Below are 15000 nucleotides of genomic sequence, written 5' to 3' on the forward strand. Positions count from 1 at the left end.
ATACTAATATATAATATATATATATATATATATATATATATATATATATATATATATATATATATATGTTGTAAGATATGCTTATTTTTTTTACCTCTTTAATTTTAATTGCTTATATCTTTTTAATAGTTGTTACTTTATTGGCTCTTGTTTGCTTTATTTATTTTTTTATTTTTTTTCACTGTCTACTTTGTTACTGTAACACTTGAATTTCCCCGTTTAAGGGACGAGTAAAGGACTCTCTTGTTTTATCTTAAATAAATATCTGTGCAGGAAAAATGCAACGTTGAACTATGACGCGTGTAGTCACGTGATCTCACAACCCGGAAGTGAAGCAGTGGCTCCGGTTTCTCCAACTGCAGGAAGCGAGCAGTAAGTGACATTATGCTTTATGAGAACGCTTTATGTATATATGGGTGCATCTCATCAAAGCTCTACACCTCCATCCTCGCGTCTTAGTCCCTCCCACCAGAGATACGAGGAGAGGAAACGAGAGGAAACGAGGAGAGAGGAAACGAGGAGAGAGGAAACGAGGAGATTTGTATTAAGAGAAATGAGACGGTCGGCTTGCGATGACAGCTAACAGCTGTTTGTGTCTGCACACATGTTCACTGTAATAACTCTGATACATATAAACAGTGACAGAGCTCTGTCTATGTGCTTACCTGTTTAACACACACCTGTTTAACACACACCTGTTTAACACACACCTGTGTTGTAGTACTCTATTTCATTAGACAGTGAATCTGACAAAAACAATCAGATATAACATAATCCACCCTCTGTTGATTTATGATTTTATGTTCAGTATTTTGTGTTTAAAACTCACATCAAACACTTTTTAATCTCAGCTCATCAAACAGACTGTTTAAAAACCAAGGTGTTTATGATCTGTTTCAGGGCACCCTTAGTGACTGTTTTAAGGTCTGTTTCAGGGCACCCTTAGAGACTGTTTTAAGGTCTGTTTCAGGGCACCCTTAGTGACTGTTTTAAGGTCTGTTAAAGGGCACCCTTAGTGACTGTTTTAAGGTCTGTTTCAGGGCACCCTTAGAGACTGTTTTAAGGTCTGTTTCAGGGCACCCTTAGTGACTGTTTTAAGGTCTGTTTCAGGGCACCCTTAGTGACTGTTTTAAGGTCTGTTTCAGGGCACCCTTAGTGACTGTTTTAAGGTCTTTTTCGGGGCACCCTTAGTGACTGTTTTAAGGTCTGTTTCAGGGCACCCTTAGTGACTGTTTTAAGGTCTGTTTCAGGGCACCCTTCGTGACTGTTTTAAGGTCTGTTTCAGGGCACCCTTAGTGACTGTTTTAAGGTCTGTTTCAGGGCACCCTTAGAGACTGTTTTAAGGTCTGTTTCAGGGCACCCTTAGTGACTGTTTTAAGGTCTTTTTCAGGGCACCCTTAGTGACTGTTTTAAGGTCTTTTTCAGGGCACCCTTAGTGACTGTTTTAAGGTCTGTTTCAGGGCACCCTTAGAGACTGTTTTAAGGTCTGTTTCAGGGCACCCTTAGAGACTGTTTTAAGGTCTGTTTCAGAGCACCCTTAGTGAGTTGCTGTTGGTAGGAATGATGTAAAAAACGTTACTTTTTTTCCTGCTGGGTTTGGAGAAAATGTCATAATACCCATCAGTACTCATTAGGGAGTGGTGTAATTTGAGACTACTCAACTTTATTTTATTTATAGAGCACTTTAAAAAAACGACCACAGCCGGAACAGAGTGCTGTACATAACACAGGATAATAAAACAATAAAAACAATAAAACAATAAATAAAAACAAACCATAAAACACTAAAACAGGAGCAGAGTCTCATGCAGGGTTGAAAGCCAAGGAATAAAAATGGGTTTTAAGATGAGTTTTAAAAATGGACAGTGAGGAGTCTAATGTGGAGGGGAAGCTCATTCCATAATTTAGGAGCAGCAACAGAAAAAGCTCTCTCCCCTCTGAGCTTCCGTTCTGATCTCGGTACCTCCAGGAGCAGCAGATCAGCTGACCTGAGGCACCGAGCAGGAGCGTAGGGGTGAAGGAGCTCAGAGAGGTAAGGCGGGGCCAGACCATTTAAAGATTTAAAAACAAATAACAGAATCTTAAAATGGACTCTAAAGTGCACAGGGAGCCAGTAGAGGGAGGCCAGGATCGGAGTGATGTGCTCCCTCTTACGAACTCCAGTTAAGAGGCGAGCAGCTGCATTTTGCACCAACTGGAGACGTGCGAGGGAGGACTGACTGACTCCAATATAAAGTGCGTTACAGTAATCCAGCCGAGACGTAATAAAAGCGTGGATTACTGTCTCAAAGTGCTGCTGTGCAAGTAAAGGCTTCACCTTTGCCAGCTGCCTAAGCTGAAAAAAGCTGGACTTCACTACAGAGCTAATTTGACGATCAAATTTAAAATCACTGTCCATCTTAAAACCCAAGTTTGAGACTGTTGGCCTCAAATAATCTGCCAAAGGGTCCAAGTCAACAGGAGGAGGTTCACATGGGCCACTGGGACCAAACACCATCACTTCTGTTTTCTTTTCATTGAAATTTAAAAAGTTTAAAGCCATCCAGGCTTTGATGTCCTCAAGACATGCCAGAAGTGGTGTGAGGGAGGAGGCATTACTCTTTTTTAGCAGCACATATATATCTGACTGTCGTCAGCATAACAATGGAAGGAGATGCCATGCTTTCTCAGGATGGAGCCCAGGGGCAGTAAATACAAAGAGAAAAGCAGGGGACCTAAAATCGACCCCTGTGGAACCCCATACAGCAGCGGGGCAGAGCTGGACTCTGAGGCTTAGACTATTGCAAAATCTCTGCGTTATCCAATGCCTTTGTATCAAGCATTGTTATTACTCCCCTTGTTCCAATTGTACCAATCAAAGCTTCTGTTTTTGTGAAGAGATAAGTTGTTGAAAAAGAAATGATAGATCTTTGTCCCCCTGTGTTTCACCAGGTTTCCCTGAAGCCATGAGTCTGTGTGCGCTGGACGAGCAGAGCTTCCGTCTGTGTTGTCGGCTCCTCCTGCAGCAGTCGGAGGAGCTGAACGACGGCTGGAGCTGGGAGAGCGTGCAGGTGAGGAGGTCTGGGATAAAACAGGGTCAGAAAGTCTGCTGTGGTCCTTCTATGTGGCTGATAGCAGATTCTGATGTGGGTTCAGGGTTCAGAGGAGGGCTACTTGAAGAAGACTGCTCTCAGGTCAGTCATCATGGACTCGAGCAGAGTGTGGGACCTGGACGGATTAAATTCAGACTCAGAAACACACAGCTCCTGTCAGGAGCAGGAACAGGTGAGAGACTGAAGTGTAAACGTCATTATTCTAAAAATGCTTTGACCAAATATCACTACATATTAAAAACACGTTACCTGTTACAGCTGCTTCACAAAGAGCCTCTCCTCCCTCACAGTCAGCCCCTGCTTCCATTGATGATGCTGAAGATGTTAAAGGGGATATGGAAGATGATGAAGACGATGATGGTGTCTGTGCAGAGTCTGCAGGAAGTATCCAGGCGCTTCAATACGAGTATCACGTCCTGTTCTCCTGCAGCTACGGAGCTCCTGTGCTTTATTTCAGAGCCTGCACTCTAGGTGAGTGACATGTGAAGGTGCATTTCGACCAAGAGTTCCGGGGTCTTTTAGCCCCCAGTACTACTTCACCCTGAACTAAAAGCTTCCTGTGCCCCCATTGTTGTCTGTGTTTCGACAGCGGGCTGAAGTCCCGGGTAGATTGTGTAAATCAGGCCAGTGACGTATGGAGGAAATAAAAGTAAATGCACTACACCACCAGACCAGTAGAGGGCAGTAAAACAAAGAGGAATGCCATTCATCACAGATGACACCATAGAAGCAGACGGACAGGCAGGTATCATTATGAGCAACACAACAGTTAGCCTGTTAGCATGAAGAGACTCAGCTGGCGCTGTTTTAGATGGTGCTATATTTCATCACAGATGGATTCACTGAATCAACACGTGAGAGGAGATAAGCGCGAGTAGCAAAGACGTTTCAACACGGCTTTAAAATCCTTTTAACTCAAAAAGCCGTGGCAGAGATCGGCCGGTGTTTTGGTTTAAACAGCGACCCTGTTAACTGGAGACTCTCAGCCGGATGCATCCCTCATAAACGTCTTTAGACCATCATTAAATATCTGATGAGGATATTTTGAAATCTTAATAAAAACTAAACTAGTTTGCATTCCCAGGAACTCCCTCTGTGTTTCAACAGCTGTGTAAACTCCACAAACACTGACACGTTCAGCTGAAGGTCTCCAGTTTACAGGGTCACTTTTAAAACGGAACACCGGGAGGAGAGACGCATTCACGGTGGGCTGAGAGAAGACTACTGTTACAAGCTGCTAAATCAAGAGAATCACAGCTTCTTCTTTTGAAAAGTACACACACATACAAAAAAGATAGAACAAATAAAAACTAATGAAAGAAAGAGAAATCAAGTGAATCACAGATGTGTGTGATGTTATTGTGGACGGAGGGAGGAATAAAAACACTGCGGTTAATCTACCAATCAGACACGTTCAGCATTGCAGGCCCCGCCCCCCGAAAAGCCCTGGGGCTTTTTGAAAAGTACTACCCACCTAGCAGGGGCTTTTTAGGGGGGAGATTATCTACCCCTGAACTGCGTTTCGTTCCTCCGGTCGAAACTGAGGTAGTTCAGACCAAAGTCCCTAGTTGGGGTGTACAAGAGGCTAACTGCTTTGATGGTCAGTACAGTGTCAGAGCAAACTTTGGATGCTTTGTGTCTCCTCTGTGTCACCATGTCAGAGGGGAGGAGCCTATCCATGGAGGAGGTGTGGAGCTCTGTCCATCCCAACTTTAGACTTGGACTTCAGCGCAGTCCTCTGAACACGATCACTCTGCAGGTACAACCATCAGCTTGGTTTTATCACTACACCTTCCTCCTCCTCCTCCTCTTCCTGTTCCTCCTCCTCCTCCTCCCTGCGTCCTCACTGACCCCTTGCTCTGTCTCTCTCTCTGTCCGTCTGTCAGGAGCACCCCCTGCTGGGTCAGCCTTTCTTCATGCTCCACCCCTGCAGAACAGAGGACTTTATGAGGCCTGTGCTGCAGGCGGCCCAGCACCAACACAGGTGGAGTCCTTGATCAGAACACACCTCATCCAGTACTGCAAGAAACCTGACACTTACTGTGTGTGTGTGTGTGTGTGTGTGTGTGTGTGTGTGTGTGTGTGTGTGTGTGTGTGTGTGTGTGTGTGTGTGTGTGTGTGTGTGTGTGTGTGCGTGCGTGTGCGTGTGCGTGTGTGTGTGTGTGTGTCTCTCTCCTGGCAGGCCAGTGAACTACGTGCTGACGTGGCTCAGTGTGGTGGGACCTCTGGTGGGCATTGAGGTCCCTCTGAAGTACTGCACCCTGCTCCATCCTGCCGCCTCACCAGACTGAAGCTACACCTGCTCTGTTTCCCTCTCTGTCAGCGTTCAGCCTCTGGAGCTAAATGTTGTTAGCTACATGCTGAAAGTGGAGCTGCTCCACCAAAGTGGAGGATTGAGTTGAGAGGACTTGAAGTGGACTTGAAGTGGACTTGTCAAGTCTGTCCTGCTGCCTCTCTAACATGACCCCTCAGTGTTTAGTGTTCACAAGGTTTCCACTGCTTGTACCACAGAGGTCGTCTCCTAATCCAAGCCAGATTATAACGTGAGAAACATCTTAGAAATATCATGTTCAAACCTCAGAGCTGTTCAGATGATTGTCAGGGGCTCAGGTTAGGATTCAATCTGGGATTATTCTTTTGTTACAGATAAGAGCTGCTGGTATCAGATCAATCTGTACACACTGTATAAATGTCATTTTAAATAAATCACTTCAATTCTGTACTCTTTGTTTGTTGAACCAGTCAAACGTTTAGACACACCTTCTCATTCAATGGTTTTTATTGATCTTTATTTTTAGTTTTTTCTTAGTTTTGAACAGATATGTACACGTACAAACTGGACTGGTAGAAATTCTTGAAGACATTTCACCTCTCCACCGAAAGGCTTCTTCAGTTCTGACCAGACTGGGGAAGAGCTAGAAGATATAAGGCTCTGACAGTCGTGGGTGTGTCCAGGAGTCACAAAAGGGCCCTAAGTAGGGTCCTTAGTCTAGTTCTTGGCAGTGGTTCTCCTATCACCTAACAGTCGTTCTGTACCTCCTGGCAGTCGTGAGCCTAGTTCCTGACAGTCGTTAAAGAGATGGATCAGCTGTGGGTCGTTAGAGTCACATGGTCTCTGGTGTGAGTACGGTCTTACTTGTTTTGACAGAGAATTCAAAACAGTATTGTATGTAGGAGACAAATGGTGTCTCAGTCCACCACCTCTGTTAAGAGAATCAATCAATCAATCAATCTTTATTTGTATAGCGCCAAATCACAACAAACGTTATCTCAAGACGCTTTTACAAACATAGGAGGTCTAGACCACTCTATGTCAAATTATGAACAGAGACCCAACTTCAAGACAGGGTAAGACTCAGTCTGACCATCTTAATCCACCATGAGCATTGCACATCGCAGTATTTAGCTAGTTACAGTGGTGAGGAAAAACTTCCTTTAACAGGCAGAAACCTCCAGCAGGACCAGACTCATGTTAGACAGCCATCATGCCTCGACCAAGTTGGGTCTGGAAAGACAGATAGAGGGGAGTAAGAGAGAGAAGGGATAGTGTTGAGACGAGTAGTAGAAGCTGTTGCTGCTGGAGTCCAGCACGTCCGTATCAGCTGGAGTCCAGATCGTCCGCAGCAGGAGGATGTCTACGGCAGCTCAGAGGAATCTACGAGACAATGGAGCTCGGGGACTCCAGAAAGGTCTATGGTTAGTAACTTTAATGGGACAGGAAGAGTTAAAGTAAGTGATGAAGGGGTTGGGGGGAAGGGGGTGAGCTAGGATCCCAGTCAGTGTGCCAGTTCCCCCGGCAGTCTAGGCCTATAGCAGCATGACAAAAGCTGGTCCAAGCCTGATCCAGCTCTAACTATAAGCTTTATCAAAAAGGAAAAGAGAAGGGTGTTCAAGCTTAACATAGATGGCTTCCTTGAACCCTCTTTCATACCAATGCTTGTCTCCGTCCAGGATCTGAACCTTGCTGTCCTCAAAGGAGTGTCCCTTTTCCTTGAGGTGCAGATGTACGGCTGAGTCCTGGCCTTAGGAGCTGGCTCTTCTGTGTTGGGCCAGGCTGTGGAGCGGTTGTTTAGTTTCACCAATGTACCGTTCCCTGCAGTCTTCATTACACTGTATGGCATAAACTACATTACTCCTTTTGTGCTGAGGTGTTTTGCCCCCAGTCTGGTCAGAACTGAAGAAGCCTTTCGGAGGAGAGGTGGAACGTCTTCAAGAATTTCGACCAGTCCAGTTGCCTTACGGATCAAGCTTTGGATTCCCATGACCTGGATGACTGAGAACCTTCACAGACATGTTTGACATGGAGAGCTTTCAATTCTTATTCCCACATAGAGTAAAGAGCAAAAAGCTTCATGAGACTCAACATTATGGTAATTGTGAAAAGGGAACAGTGAGAGTAAAATCTATGAATGGGGCCCAGATAGTCAGGAATTTCTGGTTCTGTTGTACCTGAATTTAACTTGAGGGGGGGGGCAGAGATATTTGTGTTGTCGTTTGGAACTCCAAAAGCAGCCAGGATTGGATCAGGTTCAATGGTCCTTTGGCAAATATCTGAAAAAAGCTTTAAAAATGTCATTCCAGAACGAACGCAAAGACGTGCAATCCCAGAACATGTTCCCAGTTGTAGCTAGGTCGAGCTGGCATCTAGTGCAAATGGGATCTGTATGGGGATAGAGTTTATTAGAACGGTCCTATTAGTGTGAATGTTACTATTTCCACCGCCGTGCAATGAAGAACCTGCTTACACATACTGCATACATATACTGTAGATTATGGCTGATATAATACAATTATATCAAAGAGGGGAATTGAAGGATACACACACACACACACACATTGTTTGATTCATACAGGAACAAACGCATGGGCTGAAGGTTGTTATAGCTCACGATAGAGATGAACTGGTCCTGAACCTGTCTGGACTGGAGTCAGAGACTGCCAACCTTAAAGTCCAACCCCTTGTACGGGGTGCAGCCCAGGAAGATAAATGTTCATCTTTTCTGTATATCAGGGCTCACTCCCTCTGAGCCCTCAGCTGAGCACATGCTTTACCTGAGACCAGAATAAACTCTGTGAACATCAGACCGATCTCTCTTCTGTCCTTCTTCAGAGCTTCCAACAAATGAGCACTTTAACATCAGGGTGTATAAAAATGATTTATTGATTTAAAGATTATTTATTGATTTAAAGATGATTTATTGATATAAAGATGATTTATTGATTTAAAGATGATTTATTGATTTTTCAGCCTATGCAAAAAAACTTTACTTTTTGCTCTCTTCAGATCTTCGTCAGGGATCAATTTATTCTCGAGCTGTAATGTTGAGTCTTCTCTTGTTCATTATTAATAGTTTGAACATGAGAAGTGAGCTCTGTTTGAAACAACAGACAAACTCTCTCAAAGCGCTCCTCTTCCTGAGTCAGAGCTGGATAACCCCTTCCTCTTCTTCCTGCTCTCAAACACAGCCAGCTCCACTCTGAGCAAACACTTCCTGGTTCCCTCCCCTTTAGATCTACAGTTTCAACATGGGTGGAACCAACAGGAGCTGACAGTCAGAGCTCAGACACATGACTTGTAGATCAGAGCTCAGACTAGCTTCATTTATGAGGAAGTGAAACTCAGACCAGCGTTGTTACTGAGAGCTGAAATGGCACAGAGAGGAGTTCAGCCGGACCGAGAAACCTTCTCTTGTTCCATCTGTCTGGATCTACTGAAGGATCCGGTGACTGTTCCCTGTGGACACAGCTACTGCATTTTGTAAACACAAATTAATAAAATAAGTAAGAGTAAAAACCCAAATTAAAAATCAGTTCAAGTGAAAAAGATCAGATAAACACAAGAAATAAATAGATAAATAAATAAGATAAATAAATGTTAAAACAAAGATTATAATAATAATGCAGTCCAGGGCTAAAAATAAATGACTCCACATTAAAAGCCAGATTAAAAAGGTAAGTCTTAAGTTTACTTTTAAAAACACTCAGAGAGCTCGCCGTCTTAGTGTCCAGAGGCAGAGTTCAGAGTTTAGGGGCATCAAAACAGAAAGCTCTCTCTCTTTGTGTGAAACACACGAGGAACATTTGAGAGAGTCTGACCCGAGCACTCATCACGCTGTGTGTGTGTGTGTGTGTGTGTGTGTGTGTGTGTGTGTGTGTGTGTGTGTGTGTGTGTCTCTGTGTCTGTGTGTGTGTGTGTGTCTCTGTGTCTGTGTGTGTGAGTTTTCTTGAACCACAGTAACAATGAACATTTATTCTGCTCCTCTCAGAGACTCAAGAAGTGAAGAAGCTTCATGGTTTGAGTCGTCGAACTAAAGATCTGATGTTGTTCACTTTTAAAAACAGGATTCAGAATTCTTCCAGCAGATCAGAGAGTCAAGGTGGATTGATGGTGAACCTTTGGGAGGTATTGGTGGATGATTGATCCACATGAAGGGATATAATATGGTGTGAGTGTTTTATTGTGTCTGTGGAGGAATATGGTTTTATGACACTTCAAGCTGTGTACTGTGATTACATTGGACTTGTAAAGACCCACCTCGGGACAAGAGCTGAATGAAAGTTCTCTAACAGGTCTTGAGGATCTGAACGCAGGAAGAAAGATGACAAAACTCAACTCTGTATTTCAAAATATGAAACACTGACTGCTTTTTATTCTGACAAACTTTACACCAAATATAAAAGAAGGACAAACATTTCATATCAAACTGCTGACAGCAAAGTATCAAAGGTCAAAGTTCAACTTTTACTGCAGGCTGTAAACCCCAGAGAACACACCCTGACTGTTACCGCTCTCAAAGACGGAGAACTCCTCCTCCTGTCCTCCATACAGTGAACTCTGATCCACCAAGATAACTCTCTGTTCATCATTCACTGCAGAGAGTCAACAAGAGCAGACCGCTGCCTTCCATCAGAGCTCAGACACTGTTTCTATCTGGAGTTAGAGGAACTCTTTGACCGTCACTGAGAGGAGAAATGGATCAGAACCAGCTGGACCGAGAGAAACTCTGCTGTTCCATCTGTCTGGATCTACTGAAGGATCCAGCGACTGTTCCCTGTGGACACAGCTACTGCATGAACTGTATTAAAACCCACTGGGATAAAGAGGATGAGAAGAGAGACTACAGCTGTCCTCAGTGTAGGAAGACCTTCACACCGAGGCCTGACCTGGGGAAAAACACCTTGTTAGCAGATTTAGTGGAGGAGCTGAAGAAGACTGGACTCCAAGCTGCTCCTGCTGATCACTGCTATGCTGGACCTGAAGATGTGGCCTGTGACGTCTGCACCGGGAGGAAACTGAGAGCCAGTAAGTCCTGTCTGTTCTGCTTGATCTCTTTTTGTGAGAAACACCTTCAGCCTCATCTTGAATCTCCGGCCTATAAGAAACACAAGCTGGTGGAGCCCTCCAAGAAGCTCCAGGAGAACGTCTGCTCTCGTCATGATGAGGTGATGAAGATGTTCTGCCGTACTGATCAGCAGTCTATCTGTTATCTCTGTTTAATGGATGAACATAAAGGCCACGACACGGTCTCAGCTGCAGCAGAAAGGACTGAGAGGCAGAGAGAGCTCGAGGGGAGTCGACTAAACATCCAGCAGAGAATCCAGGACAGAGAGAAAGATGTGAAGCAGCTTCAACAGGAGGTGGAGGCTATCAACGGCTCCGCTGATAAAGCAGTGGAGCACAGTGAGGAGGTGTTCACTGAGCTGATCCGTCTCATGGAGAAAAGACGCTCTGATGTGAAGCAGCAGGTCAGATCCCAGCAGGAAACTGAAGTGAGTCCAGTCAAAGAGCTTCAGGAGAAGCTGGAGCAGGAGATCACTGAGCTGAAGAGGAGAGACGCTGAGCTGCAGAAGCTGGCACACACAGAGGACCACAACCAGTTTCTACAGGACTACCCCTCACTGTCAGGACTCAGTGGACCTACACACTCATCCAGGATCAAGACCCGTCCTCTGAGGTACTTTGAGGATGTGACAGCGGCTGTGTCAGGAGTCAGAGATAAACTACAGGACGTTCTGAGAGAGGGATGGACAAACATCTCACAGACAGGGACTGAAGTGGATGTTTTACTGTCACAACCAAGACCAGAACCAGAGCCCAAGACCAGAGCTGAGTTCTTAAAATACTCACGTGACATCACACTGGATCCAAACACAGCACACAGATGGCTGTTATTATCTGATGGGAACAGAAAAGCAACATATATGGGTCAACATCAGTCTCATTCTACTCACCCAGACAGATTCACTTATTGGTGTCAGGTCCTGAGTGGAGAGAGTCTGACTGGACGTTGTTACTGGGAGGTGAAGCGGAGAGGAAGAGTTTATGTAGCAGTCACATACAAGAATATCAGCAGAGCAGGGAGGTCAGATGAAGGTATGTTTGGGGGTAATGACAAATCTTGGTGTTTAGATTGTGACGACAACAGCGATTATGACTTTTGTTACAACAAAGTGAAGACTCCTGTCTCAGGTCCTCGGTCCTCCAGAGTAGGAGTGTACCTGGATCACAGAGCAGGTATTCTGTCCTTCTACAGCGTCTCTGAAACCATGACTCTCCTCCACAGAGTCCAGACCACATTCACTCAGCCTCTACATGCTGGACTCTTTGTTGTAGGTTCAGCTGAGTTGCTTCGGCTGAAATAGACTGAAGTGATTTCAGGGACAGTGGGTTCACTTCTGTGTTTGAATTCTTCAACTTGATTTTGATTCCTGTTTGTTGCTGAGAGCTGATTGTTGTCAGCTGTCAATCAAACTTGGTGGGCGGGACTTTGACATATTCTCCTTTGTTGTTGTAACTGTTATTTACCATGAAATGGATCAAATACCAATGAATGAACAATCCATAAACAATCAGAAAATAATAAGACTTGCTATTAACAAATGTCCTTAACTTGTGTGTTTGTTCAGAACTCTGTTTGAATTTGAAATGACCAGTAAAACTCAACATCAGTTCAACTGTCCACTCTTGTGTTTTTTCTTCTGGACCCGGGTACTAATAGGATTCATTTCTTGAATCCTTGGTTCTTCTTTTTCAGTTGTAAAGATGCAGCTCTCTTTGTAAAGTGTGTTAAAGTTCAGTTCAGTGGAGTCAAGAGGTTTGGAGTTCAGTCAGCTCTGTTTCTTTCTCCTTCACTTGGTTAGTTAGTGCGGGGCTCCCTTTCTTTTTTCATCTGGAAAATCACATCTGGAATTACAACAAAGAAACAGACGAATCCAAAGTCCTGGACCCGATCCTGGACCTCTGTACCCGAAAGCCGCTGTGGTGGTCTGTCTGCGTCCCGCTTCCTGAACTCCTCAGTCTCTCAGAGATCCAGCATCAATAGCCGTGGAACTGTCTTTGGATGTTAGTAGTTTGTATGTCTGGGATAGAGTCTTTGAGGTTTGAGGAACTGTGACTTTAGGTCCAGCCTCCCGGGACCCAGAAAAATACAAGTCTGAGAATTTCAGTCATTTCAAGAAATTGAAGTCTTTGGGATGTGAGGAATATTTCACAGTAATCTTTTTTTGTAAACACTTGAACTCAACTTTATTTATAACGCACCTTTCATACAAACAAGCAGAAACACAGAGAGACAGAAAACAACAGAAACGGTAAAATCATAAAAAAGACAAAAATAGAAAAAATACTAAAAAATAAAATCAATAAAGTTAAATTAATAAAATAAGTAAGAGTAAAAACCCAAATTAAAAATCAGTTCAAGTGAAAAAGATCAGATAAATACAAGAAATAAATAGATAAATAAATAAGATAAATAAATGTTAAAACAAAGATTATAATAATAATGCAGTCCAGGGCTAAAAATAAATGACTCCACATTAAAAGCCAGATTAAAAAGGTAAGTCTTAAGTTTACTTTTAAAAACACTCAGAGAGCTCGCCGTCTTAATGTCCAGAGGCAGAGTTCAGAGTTTAGGGGCATCAAAACAGAAAGCTCTCTCTCTTTGTGTGAAACACACGAGGAACATTTGAGAGAGTCTGACCCGAGCACTCATCACGCTGTGTGTGTGTGTGTGTGTGTGTGTGTGTGTGTGTGTGTGTGTGTGTGTGTGTGTGTGTGTGCGTGTCTGTGTCTGTGTGTGTGTCTCTGTGTCTGTGTGTGTGAGTTTTCTTGAACCACAGTAACAATGAACATTTATTCTGCTCCTCTCAGAGACTCAAGAAGTGAAGAAGCTTCATGGTTTGAGTCGTCGAACTAAAGATCTGATGTTGTTCACTTTTAAAAACAGGATTCAGAATTCTTCCAGCAGTTCAGAGAGTCAAGGTGGATTGATGGTGAACCTTTGGGAGGTATTGGTGGATGATTGATCCACATGAAGGGATATAATATGGTGTGAGTGTTTTATTGTGTCTGTGGAGGAATATGGTTTTATGACACTTCAAGCTGTGTACTGTGATTACATTGGACTTGTAAAGACCCACCTCGGGACAAGAGCTGAATGAAAGTTCTCTAACAGGTCTTGAGGATCTGAACGCAGGAAGAAAGATGACAAAACTCAACTCTGTATTTCAAAATATGAAACACTGACTGCTTTTTATTCTGACAAACTTTACACCAAATATAAAAGAAGGACAAACATTTCATATCAAACTGCTGACAGCAAAGTATCAAAGGTCAAAGTTCAACTTTTACTGCAGGCTGTAAACCACAGAGAACACATCCTGACTGTTACCGCTCTCAAAGACAGAGAACTCCTCCTCCTGTCCTCCATACAGTGAACTCTGATCCACCAAGATAACTCTCTGTCCATCATTCACTGCAGAGAGTCAACAAGAGCAGACCGCTGCCGTCCATCAGAGCTCAGACACTGTTTCTATCTGGAGTTAGAGGAACTCTTTGACCGTCACTGAGAGGAGAAATGGATCAGAACCAGCTGGACCGAGAGAGATTCTGCTGTTCCATCTGTCTGGATGTACTGAAGGATCCGGTGACTACCTCCTGTGGACACAGCTACTGCATGAACTGTATTAGAAGCCACTGGGATACACAGGATGTGAAGAGAGTCTACAGCTGTCCTCAGTGTATGAGGACCTTCAAACGGAGGCCTGACCTGAAGAAAAACACCATGTTAGCAGATTTAGTGGAGGAGCTGAAGAAGACTGGACTCCAAGCTGCTCCTGCTGATCACTGCTATGCTGGACCTGAAGATGTGGCCTGTGACATCTGCACCGGGAGGAAACTGAGAGCCAGTAAGTCCTGTCTGCAGTGTCTGGCTTCTTACTGTGAGAAACACCTTCAGCCTCATTTTGAAGCAGCTCCATTTAAGAAACACAAGCTGGTGGAGCCCTCCAAGAAGCTCCAGGAGAACGTCTGCTCTCGTCATGATGAGGTGATGAAGATATTCTGTCGTACTGATCAGCAGTCTATCTGTTATCTCTGTTTAATGGACGAACATAAAGGCCACGACACGGTCTCAGCTGCAGCAGAAAGGACTGAGAGGCAGAGAGAGCTTGAGGGGAGTCGACTAAACATCCAGCAGAGAATCCAGGACAGAGAGAAAGATGTGAAGCTGCTTCAACAGGAGGTGGAGGCTATCAACGGCTCCGCTGATAAAGCAGTGGAGCACAGTGAGGAGATGTTCACTGAGCTGATCCGTCTCATGGAGAAAAGACGCTCTGATGTGAAGCAGCAGGTCAGATCCCAGCAGGAAACTGAAGTGAGTCGAGTCAAAGAGCTTCAGGAGAAGCTGGAGCAGGAGATCACTGAGCTGAAGAGGAGAGACGCTGAGCTGCAGAAGCTGGCACACACAGAGGACCACAACCAGTTTCTACAGGACTACCCCTCACTGTCAGGACTCAGTGGATCTACACACTCATCCAGGATCAAGACCCGTCCTCTGAGGTACTTTGAGGATGTGAGAGCGGCTGTGTCAGGAGTCAGAGATAAACTACAGGACGTCCTGAGAGAGGG

General features: G+C 44.3%; 4 protein-coding genes across 5 annotated transcripts in view; all 4 read left to right on the plus strand.

Moving 5' to 3' along the window:
- Positions 1–280: 280 nt before the first annotated feature.
- Positions 281–8169, plus strand: atg10 (ATG10 autophagy related 10 homolog (S. cerevisiae)). Of its 2 annotated transcripts, XR_004633991.1 has the most exons (8): positions 281–372; positions 2932–3050; positions 3136–3264; positions 3383–3563; positions 4754–4851; positions 4979–5076; positions 5275–5458; positions 6980–8169. XR_004633991.1 is itself a non-coding variant. In XM_034702074.1 (7 exons), the coding sequence occupies exons 2-7, from the start codon at positions 2946–2948 to the stop codon at positions 5381–5383; spliced, it is 720 nt and encodes a 239-aa protein (XP_034557965.1). In that variant the 5' UTR covers positions 281–372; positions 2932–2945; the 3' UTR covers positions 5384–5814. The 2 variants fall into 2 exon arrangements, 1 of the variants encoding a protein (XP_034557965.1); XM_034702074.1 differs by lacking the exon at positions 6980–8169 and having other exon boundaries at positions 5275–5814.
- Positions 8170–8530: 361 nt separating this feature from the next.
- The window catches only part of LOC117826364 (tripartite motif-containing protein 16-like), a 19185-nt gene continuing 12715 nt past the window's right edge, over positions 8531–15000 (plus strand). Inside the window, exon 1 of the mRNA XM_034702361.1 lies at positions 8531–8809. Within this exon, the coding sequence (XP_034558252.1) occupies positions 8741–8809 (69 nt within the window). The 5' untranslated portion in view covers positions 8531–8740. The remainder of the gene's footprint in view (positions 8810–15000) is intronic.
- On the plus strand, positions 10005–12044 carry LOC117826359 (tripartite motif-containing protein 16-like). The gene has a single exon (XM_034702356.1). It carries the CDS (start codon positions 10065–10067, stop codon positions 11733–11735), a length of 1671 nt encoding a protein of 556 aa, XP_034558247.1. The 5' UTR covers positions 10005–10064; the 3' UTR covers positions 11736–12044.
- The window catches only part of LOC117826362 (tripartite motif-containing protein 16-like), a 2059-nt gene continuing 922 nt past the window's right edge, over positions 13864–15000 (plus strand). Inside the window, exon 1 of the mRNA XM_034702359.1 lies at positions 13864–15000. This exon is cut by the window's right edge and continues 922 nt beyond it. Within this exon, the coding sequence (XP_034558250.1) occupies positions 13949–15000 (1052 nt within the window). The 5' untranslated portion in view covers positions 13864–13948.

The sequence above is a fragment of the Notolabrus celidotus genome, chromosome 15 (genome assembly GCF_009762535.1).
Source record: "Notolabrus celidotus isolate fNotCel1 chromosome 15, fNotCel1.pri, whole genome shotgun sequence".
NCBI lineage: Eukaryota > Metazoa > Chordata > Actinopteri > Labriformes > Labridae > Notolabrus > Notolabrus celidotus.

What these genes read in the sequence shown, in the direction of transcription:
- LOC117826359 (XM_034702356.1), top strand. Translation starts at nt 10,065, where the DNA reads ATGGATCAGAACCAGCTGGACCGAGAGAAACTCTGCTGTTCCATCTGT.
- atg10 (XM_034702074.1), top strand. Translation starts at nt 2,946, where the DNA reads ATGAGTCTGTGTGCGCTGGACGAGCAGAGCTTCCGTCTGTGTTGTCGG. An exon ending in GGAGCTGGGAGAGCGTGCAG is followed by an intron (nt 3,051 to 3,135) that starts GTGAGGAGGTCT and finishes ATGTGGGTTCAG; the next exon opens with GGTTCAGAGGAGGGCTACTT. An exon ending in TGAACACGATCACTCTGCAG is followed by an intron (nt 4,852 to 4,978) that starts GTACAACCATCA and finishes TCCGTCTGTCAG; the next exon opens with GAGCACCCCCTGCTGGGTCA.